Source organism: Octodon degus, unplaced genomic scaffold (assembly GCF_000260255.1).
Source record: "Octodon degus isolate 3935 unplaced genomic scaffold, OctDeg1.0 scaffold00017, whole genome shotgun sequence".
NCBI lineage: Eukaryota > Metazoa > Chordata > Mammalia > Rodentia > Octodontidae > Octodon > Octodon degus.
Genome location: NW_004524593.1, coordinates 8295963 through 8307061, shown reverse-complemented (window position 1 = coordinate 8307061; position 11099 = coordinate 8295963). Strand labels below are relative to the sequence as shown.

Genomic DNA, 11099 nt, shown 5'->3' with positions numbered 1-11099 from the left:
AATCCCTGGTTCCACCAAAAAAAAAAAAAAAAGATTAATGAAATAAAGTCACTTTACATAGTACTTGACAGAAAATTAAAAATAAAATTCACCTCATTTTTTTTAACCAGAATGATTCAAAAACAAAAGTTTAGCCTTTCTTTGGAAATAAATTCTAAAATGTCACAAACTTTTCTGTATTGTTCCTGTTGTAATGAACAGATATTGAAATCTCTATTTCAAATCTCTAGTTTTTGGCCTCCAATCTTGCCAAAGAAATAGAGCGTACTTATTAATTATGAAATATTGCTAAGATGTAATCTTGTTGCCTTCGTAATATTTGCAGTATAAGCTGAATTTCATCTTATTACCAGACTTGCATTTATGCTATAAAGAAGCCATGAGAGCTATGTTAATGGAACTACATCTGAAAGTTTAAATGGTATCATTTGAAACTCTTGGTAAAAGGCAAAAGTTAATCACTTATTTGAAGAGTATATTCTCATTTTTTCTCTTATGTTATTAATAACATGCATGTCCCATCTGTTACTGTACCAACCAAAGTGGCAGATTTAAAATTGATGCATATTACGTTTTAAGTTTTTATTCTGTGTTTAAATAAATAATTAAGGAGGCTGTCACTGACATTTTCATTTGTATGGTGTTTGTGCCTGTCTAAAACTAAGATCCCTAAGCCAGCTGGAGTAAAGAAAGGATGGCAGAGGGCCCTGGCTGTGGTTTGTGACTTCAAACTTTTTCTGTATGACATTGCTGAAGGAAAAGCATCTCAGCCCAGTGTTGTCATTAGTCAAGTTATTGATATGAGGTAAGCTTTCATGAGATGTTTGTATCATTGTAACATAGGAATAAAAAAGTCTCTGGTTTTTCTTTTATGATGGTTTTACTTAAATGATCTGATTTCATATTTTCTAATTTGTTCATATTGCTGTAGTAGCTTCATTTAATATGCAAAGTAAGTTGTAAAACAGATTGACATATATGTTGAGTGTGTAGGGCTAGGAGCCAAGACCAGTTTAAACGTTGTGGGGTATCTGAAGCCTAAGATGTAGTATTTATTCCATCACTTAAAGGCATGGAGTAGAATCTATTGTGAAGAAAGGAATAAAAATCTGAGGTCAGATAAGTTCTTGGAAAACATAATGAATCAGGGATCATTTAAATATGATATCTCTTGGACATTTCGGCCCTTGTTTTCCAGATTCTTGGAGTACTTTCTTCTTTTACTTCTCATCACTACAGGTTGTGTCCCTTCTCACTTCAGCTATCACTTCTACCTAATGATTCCCAGGCACATATCTCCTGGAAATAACCATTCTTTGCACAGAACCACATTTCTAGCTGTGCCTTGCAATGGCATTTCATATCTACATCTCAAACGTATTATTTTCCCCACAAATATGGAATATGTAGGAACCAGTGTAAGAAATATTAGCAATTTCTGGAAAAATGTGCCAAGAGACTAATATAGAAAGATAGGGAGGCCTAGGTGCAATTATGTGTGCACCTGTAGTCCCAGTTCCTCAGGAGGGTGAGGCAGTGGGATTACCTGAGCCTAGTCTTGAGGCCATCCTGGGCAACATAGCAAGACCTTGTCCCTTAAAGACTAAAAATCAAGGGCTGGGGAGATGGCTCAGTAGAGTAAGTGCTTTCCTGGCAAGCACAAGGGCCTTAGTTCAATCCCTGGTTCCTCCAAAAAAAAAAAAAAAAAGAATAAAAATCAAAGACTAAGATATCAAGCTTTGTGACCAAGAGAAATACAGTACCAATAATAAAACTGATGAAATCACAAGGAATGAATTACCTTGGAGGAAATCTATTTAGATGTTGAGGGAATAACTAAATGTCAGGTGAACTGGACTGAATACACATGAGACTTCTATGGAAGGCACAAAGTCCCCTGTGGACTCTGAAGACCCAGTACCGGATCCATATACCAGTTCTTTTTGTGGGCTTTCTGGCCTATGTCTTTGGGTGAGCCATCAATTATTTCCTGCCATTATATAATGTACCACTGTTAAGTAACTCTTAACAAATGACTTTAAATGTTAACAGTTATAATGGGGATTTTTTTTTTAATTTAATTCAATGTTCTGTGAAATTCAGCTTTGAGGATTGCTTCATGCATGTTATTTGGTTGCACAACCAAAATCATATACACATATCAATGTATGTTAACTTTAAGTGTTTCACTTTTGTTTCAGAGATGAAGAATTTTCTGTAAGTTCTGTTTTGGCTTCTGATGTTATTCATGCAAGTCGAAAAGATATACCATGTATATTTAGAGTAAGTGTGTCCTATAATTTGATTGCTAGGTTATTTGTTTTTAATGAGTATGTTTGGAATCTTCATATAAATCATACAGTTTTGTGGTACAGTCAAATTTTACATTGTTTAATATATTCTGTATCATCCCCTACTTGAATATATAGAAATCTGTTGCTAACTTTAAGGAAAGACGTGGGGGAAGCATTAGAAATAGCTTCTAAAAATAAGTTCCCCTGTTAGATAATATTGTTGAGTCCTGATTTAGTTTTTCAGTAAATACTATCTCATGGAAAATTAGGTAATGTTAGTTTTCTAAAATTTTTTAAAAATAGAACTTTATCTTTTAAAAAATTTCATCTTGGAGCCAGGCATGGTGGCACATGCATATGATCCCACCACTTGGCCAGCCTGAGCTGTGTAGCAAGACTCTGACTCAAATAAATAAATAAAATAAAAATTTCATTTTAAAAATTGTGTTTCACTTACCTTTTTTATAACAACTACTTAAAAAATATAATAGCTTACACCAACATTGATTTGTCATTTTCACCTTTTTATGAGTTAGCTGTACACTTCCTAGGGCGTTGGCTAAGGTCGCTAACCCGGCTGCAGTCAGCTCATCTGAATCTGGAATGTCCAAAACAGCTTTTCATCTGTAGCCTTGGTGCTGTTAGCTGGTGATCTCAGTCTTCAGTCTTGATGGCTAGCTTCCAGGAAAGCAAAAGGAGCCAAGCCTTATAAGGAATAGGCTCATAGCCCATCAGCATTCTGTTGGTCAAAGTTTTGAGTCAGCCCAGATTGAAGGGACAGGGAAGTAGAGTCTGCTTAAGATGAAATCTGTAGGAGGAATTGTTGACAGCTGACTTTAGAGGCTTGAAATGGTAAATTATGACAATTTTTTTTCATACTTCCCTATCTTCATGCCCATCTGCTTGGTACATGTCTACTGATTGTCAAAGGAAAATCAGAGATGATGCGTAGTCTCTTAGTTTCCAGATTGACAATTATTTGTTCTCTCGTCAGCCGTCAGAGGAGCCTGTAGAGACCCACTTGTCTACAGCTCATTGGCAGAGTGTGATTCTTACAGTCACTGATGCCTAAGAAGGAAGATACATATATAGAACAAGATAGATATAGATATAGATATAGATATAGATATAGATATAGATATGAGATGATTTTACAAATATAAAATTTAAAACTATTCTGACAGGGGTTTGGAATGATGAACTTTTGCTTCAAAACTAACTCAAGAGCTGGATGTGGTGGCAGGCCCCTGTAATACTAATACTTGGGAAGCTGAGGCAGGAGACTAATGTGAGTTTAAGACCAGGCTGGGCTATGTAAGTGAGTTCAATGTCAGTCTATGCTACATAGTGAGATCTTGTCTCAAAAACTAAAATACTAACTCAAGTGACCTAATCTTTCTTAATGGTAATATAAATTATTTTTAAGAAGTAACAGAAAATAAAAATATTTCTGAGAATTCATGACTTCAAAAATAGTATGAGTGTAGTGCATAAGAGCATGGATTTAAGATCCCATAATTCTACTGTGTGCCTTTGAAAAAACTTAATTTCTTTTTATCACAGTTATTTATATATAAAATAAAAACTGAATAATAGTTTCTTTCTCAAGTCGTTAGGAAGGTTAAACGTTTAACACTTGTAAAGTGCTTAGACCTACCTGATAATCAGTGATTATAAATGTTACTTGTTGTAGGACTATGTGTACTGCTTTTTTGTTGTACTTTTGTAGCAAGAAAAATAAAAATGATACTAACATCTTGAATGGTATCTCCTACCAAGGTGTTGTCATGAGTTCTAATGTTAGAACTAGTCCTTCTGAGGAAGAGCGGGTGGACTCTGCTGAAGGTGTCACTTAATGAGTGCTCATACTTTGGGCAAGTGCTGAACAGACCAGCAGACTGTGAAATCAGCAGCAGCAGCATGTCTTGAATATTGATTAAATTTTTTCAGGTCACAGCTTCCCAGCTCTCAGCACCTAATAACAAATGTTCAATCCTGATGCTGGCAGACAGTGAAAATGAGAAGAGTAAATGGGTGGGAGTGCTCAGTGAATTGCACAAGATTCTGAAGAAAAACAAATTCAGAGACCGCTCAGTCTATGTTCCCAAAGAGGCTTATGACAGTGCTCTGCCTCTCATTAAAACAACCCAGGCTGCTGCAATCATAGGTATGAATTTATAATATTTATCATAATTGTTTAGTGATATACCTTGTAGTTAAATCTGGCCTTTAGGAATCCCCAGTGTCCAACATCATATGCCTTCTATCACAGATGTTCAGCAAATGTTTATTGAAATGAATGAGACCTATATCCTATATTGTTTTTTAGCAGTTATGCTTTGTAACAGACATGTATGTTCTTCTGAAAAACCAGCAGTTTTGGTTAAAGATTAGCCTACTCATCTATTTTTCTATTTGTGTGAATTAGAAAAGTCAATTTCTTAAAACATAAGTTTCATATGCAGTACATAGACACTAATAACCTCAGTAAGGTTATTGAGAAGTTCAAAATACATAGAATATTAAGGCAGAGTATACTGCATTTCAAATGGCCTCAATAAATGGCAACTTTAATACCTGAAAGTTTACATTTTGGCCATCTGTATCTTGCTTACACACTCAGCTCTTTTTTTAAGTTTCTATTAACTACTGTGAAGTTTTTGTTGTTTTTTTTTTTTTTTTTTTTTTTTCCTTTTCAGAACTTGGGATTGAACTCAGGACCTTGCACTTGCCATGCAAGCACATATTCTACTGAGCTAACTCCCCAGCCCCTAACTGTGAAATTTCATAGTAGAGTTTAAATACCTTTCATGGTCCTTCCCTGTCAAAACAACTCATGGAACTGGACCTAGATAACCAGCAAGCTAGATTTTTCTGTTTTTTGAATTTCTTTTTTACCATCTATTAGATTAAACATTTACTTGTTTTCGTAACTATTGATAGATATTTTTAAATGTTCCATTTAAAAAGGCATGAGGATTTATGACCATAACCTGAAAGATTTCATAGTGTTGTTACATTTTTATTACTTCCAGTTGTGCACCAAATTTTATTATCTGGTTTATTCTGTTAGCTTTCTGTGATTCATTACCTAATAAAAATGTTTTAATTTTGTGTCTTACATAGATCATGAAAGGATAGCTTTGGGAAATGAAGAAGGGTTATTTGTTGTACATGTCACCAAAGATGGTAAGAGAAAATTTTTTTTTTTTCTGTCTGTATTTTAGGGAAGGGTGTTCAGGGTCTCACTACTAGATTGGACTCAAAGTGATTTCCCTGTTCACAGCCTCCCAAAAGCTGGGATTTTAGGCACGCACCCCAGGGGCAGGGCTGGCACAGCAGGCCCAGGGATTGAACCCCTGGCTGAGCTATTTGACCGGCCCTCTCTAATTATTTTTGGAACAATTTTAAATCATTTTAGAAAATTCTTCAGTCTAAATTCTAAGAAGAGAAAATTTTACTTTTATTTATTCTGTAACTGAGATTTCCAGTTGTATAATTTGATATTTCTAAATAAGAAGATTACATTTCTGTAACCCTCCTAGATTCTAAAACTTTAGGTATATATTCTATGTCTGTCATTTTGTTTAGTGATTACACTGTATGAATTCAGATCGCATTTCTAAAGATATTACATAGAAAAAAACCTATAACCTGATTTTCCCTTGCTTTATTAATCCTATTAGGTAACAGCCATTAAAAATAGAGTTTTATTCCCTCAGTTTCATAAAACTGGTTTTTTTCCTAGGCAGAAATTAAGTGCTGGGTGAAATAAAGAGAACCAATTTAATTTGGCATTCATAAGTACAGTGTTGTAAGTTCTGTGTCATTACATATTTAAATTTCATTAGTTTGCTATCTATAGAGACACCTTCATAGAAATATGAGTTCCAAGTTACTCAGTTTTAGATGAGTTGAGGGTGAGGTAAAGATCTTTAGAAAATAGTACTAGCAAATAAGTTTTTCCTGAAGATTTGGCATGTTTTTACCCAAGAACTTTTTGCTTTGACTGTCCTGGCTACAAGAGTTCTCATTGCTAAATTTAATGCCTATGATGTTTGAGTTAATTGATCTTACAATGGGTTTAATTATCTTCCTTTTTCTATACAATTTCTTTTTTTGGTATTTTAGAGTATTTAGTGTCTCACTACCAGATCGGACTTGTGATCTACCCGTTTACAACCTCCCAAAAGCTGGGCTTGCAGGCGTGCGCTACCACGCCCACTCTCAATTGCTGTCTCAGCGTGCCCCAGGGGTGGGGCCAGCATGGCAGGCCCAGGGATCAAACTCCTGGCCCCTGCACCTGCTTGCAGTTGCTCTAATCCGCTGAGCTATTTGACCGACACTTACAATTTCTGATTTATTCTTCTGTATGTATATCTGTTGTCTTTTTTATAAACTGATATATATTAGTATATTTAATAAAACTTTTGCATTTAATTTATTATTTCTGTGTGTAGAAATTATTAGAGTTGGTGACAACAAGAAGATTCATCAGATTGAACTCATTCCAAATGATCAGCTTGTTGCAGTGATCTCAGGACGAAATCGCCACGTACGACTTTTTCCTATGTCAGCTTTGGATGGGCGAGAGACAGATTTTTATAAGCTAGCAGAAACTAAAGGCTGTCAAACTATAACTTCTGGAAAAGTGCGTCATGGAGCGCTAACATGCCTGTGTGTGGCTATGAAAAGGCAGGTCCTCTGTTACGAACTTTTTCAGAGCAAGACCCGTCACAGAAAATTTAAGGAAATTCAAGTCCCATGCAATGTCCAGTGGATGGCAGTCTTCAGTGAACAGCTCTGTGTGGGATTCCAGTCAGGATTTCTAAGATACCCTTTGAATGCAGAAGGAAGTCCATGCAGTATGCTCCATTCAAATGACCACACACTGTCATTTATTGCACATCAACCAATGGATGCTATCTGCGCAGTTGAGATCTCCAGTAAAGAATATCTGCTGTGTTTTAACAGCATTGGGATATACACTGACTGCCAGGGCCGAAGATCTAGACAGCAGGAACTGATGTGGCCAGCAAATCCTTCCTCTTGTTGTAAGATTCTGTTTCTTAAGACTATTTTATTCTGTCTTCTTCCTTTTTTAAAAAAGTATTTATTTATTTATTTTGATACAGTGTCTTTCTGTGTAGTTCAGAGTCACAGTGATCCTCCTGTCTCAGCCTCCCCAGCACTGGGATTACAAGCATGTGCCACTACTCCCAGTTTTGGGGCTGGCTCAGCATGCCTGGGTTTCCTGGCTGCATGGCATGCGGTACCAGGGATCGAACTCTGATCTTTGCACTTGCCAGGCAGGTGCTTAGACACCCTAGCTATCTCCCCAGCCCTCTTTTTCTTTCTCCTTCATCTAAATGTAGTCATTGTTTTAAAAGTCATTGTTAAGGTTTTTCCTAAATACTTTGTTGTTTTTGCAAAGTAATCATATATAGTTAGGCCTAAACAAACAGGATCAACATTCACATGTACATACTTAAAACAAATGTTTTTGTAGTACATTTTACTTTGGATGGATTTTTTTATCCCATGTTATTTCTTGAAATAACTCTAAATCTCTTCATTATTCCCCAAAATACAGTTCTTATCAGTAGTTACAGGACTTTTTCTAGAGAAGTGAACTGTTTAATCAGTTACACATGGCATAATGTAGCACCTATCAGCAGTGTTACTCAGTTTTATATTTTAATCTAGATAAACAGAAATTAAAATTGTTTCACTCTGAAAAAATGCTAAGACATTAACAAATAATTGAATACTTTTATTGTTAAGTAGTAATTCAGATATTACTGAATACATGCAATTTCACTGTATTAGATGTCTCAGCTGAGCAAGATAGATACACTCTCTGTTCACAGAGTATAGGGTACAGGAGAAAAGATTCAGTGCCATGACAGCAGAAATAAGACATATAGGAGAGGTAGAGAGGTTTTTTAGAAAATTTAAGGAAGTTGTATATAATGTCCAGTGAGTGACAGCTACCATGAAGCACTCTGTGTCATGATTTCTAAGATACCCTATGAATGGAGAAAGAAGGAGGCCCATACAGATTTGCCTCTCAGATGAGGGTGTTGAAGGAGTAGCTAATCTGAGTGCTTTCTTTATAAAGGAAGATTCATGGGCATCTTTAAATATGGATAGGAAAGAACCACCAGGAAAAGATTGTCTTATCAGGGAAATACAGAAAATGCAATAAGATCCCCAGGAAGGCTAAAGAGGATGGGATTATTATTTGGGGCAGAAGGTGTGAAACCTTTTCCATCTTAACAGAACAGAGGAGGAACAATGGGATTGAGTCCCAGTAAGTGTAAAGTGCAGGGGAAGAAAAATTAGGAGGACAATGAACACTAACTGCAGAAAAATTGAGAAATCTAAATTTAAAGAATCAAAGCATTGTACATTTAATCTCAACACACCCAAATTTAACTTTTCAAGGGTTTATTTATTCTTCAATACATACTCTTACCTGTGGCATAATTTGTAGAATGAGCGCTGTTTGTAACTGACTCCTAATAATTCGGAATATTCTAATGTAGAATAAGAGTTAGAATATCTGATTTGATTTTTTATAGCTTTGCTAGTAATTAATCCATAACCTTAGTTTAGCTATTGTGTTGTATCACCATTAAATTCAGTTTTCAACCAGGAAACATTGAGGATCTACCCTATTCACCTAACTGTTCAGGTGTTTTATCATTTTTAAGTAGGTCTAGAATCCTTAACCTCCACTTTGTGGGTTTGTTTCACAGTTAATAACTACCATAAGAGTCAGATTCATCAAAATGTGAAAAAACCGCTTTATTTGGCTAATGTTGTAGCCAAATAATGGAGTTTTCTGTATAATGAAGTTTTCTGTATTACAAGTGCTATTGTAATCTGAACCATGGTATGACAATTCTTCCTTACAATTTATGCTCTGTTGTTTCAGAAATGCTTTGATGTGGCTCTTATGTCATGACAATAGGATTTGGTAGCGTTTCCGTCATACAGTTACTTAGGATAGACCTTTCAAATATTTTGGGTTTAAGACTTCCAAATAATCAGCAAACTGTTACTTCTTTCCTTTCTTCCAGGTTACAATGCACCTTATCTCTCAGTATACAGTGAAAATGCAGTTGATATTTTTGATGTGAACTCCATGGAATGGATTCAGACTCTTCCTCTCAAAAAGGTAATTTCACATTAAAATACAGATGATTAATTTTATGATAGACAGCTCAACACTATTTTTATTACATTTAGTTTCTTCATATTGAGCAGGGCATTGTAACATAAGCCTATAATCCCAGCACTCTGTGTGTCTGATACAGGATGATCCCAAGTATAAGCCCAGTAGATTAGCAAGACCCCTTCTGAAAAAAAAAAGAAATAAGTAGGTCTGGAGGGCATATCTCAGTGCAAAGGCCATGAATTCACTCTCCAGTTGGCAGTTGAATCAAAACACTTGATCAGGCATGCTCGATATCATGATGAACAACTAGAGAATGTCATACAAACTAAACTGCCACTGTATCATCTGCTTTTGGATTAATGAGCTCTGAAAGAGTTTTGACTATTATTAATTATAACTTTTTCATATAATGTTACGTGGTGTTTTACCCTGTGAGGACAGATTTCACCCACTAGAAAAGTGATTATACTTAGAGCCAACTTGTGTTTATATGTGTCACAATTTAAAAATAGAGATTTCATATATTCATCATAAAACATGTTTCCACTAACATTTTTGTTTCCATAAGGTAAAGCAAATTTATACAAGTATAGAACTGCTATTTTGCAAAAATAAAGATAACTTCATTTGACTGTATATAGTACTCATTGCATGTGAATCATTAGTTGACAGGCAATTTAGAACAACAGGTGAAAGAAAGCAGCCAAGATTATATTTCAAAATATGACCCAGGGCCAGGGAGATAGCTCAGTAGAATAAGCACTTGCCTGGCAAGCACAAGGTCCTGAGTTCAATCCCCGGTACCACAAAAAAAATAAAAAAAGTGGCCCAATGTCAGTCTACTTCAGTAGTGAAAATGCTATTGTACACTTTGCCACATATGAGGCATCACCAAAATATATGGTGACTGTTTAATTATAGTAAAAGACACATCACCTTTAATTCCCCTCAAAGTGCTCTTCCTCATCTTGAAAGCTCTCATATCATTCTTGCCACTTTCTGAAGCAGGTCTGGAAGTCGTCCTTCATGACTATGTTTTGAATTGTGATTAGTCATAGTGAATGCTGCTCCCAGTGCCAATTGAAAGGAGAGCTTAAATGTGTCCTCGTCCACTTTATTCACCAGATCTGGGTCTGTGTGATTTCTGACTCTTTCTCCAACTTAAAATGCCCATAAGGGTAGAGAGCTTTTTGTTTGTTTTTTTTTTCCCCCAGTGCTGGGGATCAAACTCAGGACCTTGAGCTTGCCAAGCAGGTGCTTATACCACTGAGCAATACCCCCAACCCAGCGTAGATGTTTTGAATCAATTCAGGACATTGAGGCAGCCACAACAGTCTAAGTAAAGATACAAAGGAGGATGTCCAGAACTGCTTCAAAAATAGCAAAGACAATATACTAAGTATGTTTGAAGTGAGAAAGATTTGGGGAGGGGGATTAAGGACAAACTGTCTTTTTCGTAATCATTTTTTAAAATGTTAAGCGTTCAACCTATGTTTCAAGCATACCTAAAGCACACATCCTCTGCTTTATAAACTTGAGTTGTCTATAATCTAGTTTTCTTTGCTTGGGATTTTTGGTTTTTATGGGTTTTGTTTTTGTTTATTTGCCTTTACTCACAGTGT

At 35.7% G+C, this 11099-nt stretch overlaps 1 protein-coding gene across 1 annotated transcript in view; it reads left to right on the top strand.

Moving 5' to 3' along the window:
• Cdc42bpa (CDC42 binding protein kinase alpha) overlaps nucleotides 1–11099 on the top strand; it is a 358545-nt gene that overhangs the window by 320877 nt on the left and 26569 nt on the right. Inside the window, exons 27-32 of the mRNA XM_023710189.1 lie at nucleotides 666–805; nucleotides 2202–2283; nucleotides 4245–4461; nucleotides 5421–5483; nucleotides 6755–7348; nucleotides 9380–9477. Coding sequence (XP_023565957.1) covers nucleotides 666–805; nucleotides 2202–2283; nucleotides 4245–4461; nucleotides 5421–5483; nucleotides 6755–7348; nucleotides 9380–9477 — 1194 coding nt within the window. The remainder of the gene's footprint in view (nucleotides 1–665; nucleotides 806–2201; nucleotides 2284–4244; nucleotides 4462–5420; nucleotides 5484–6754; nucleotides 7349–9379; nucleotides 9478–11099) is intronic.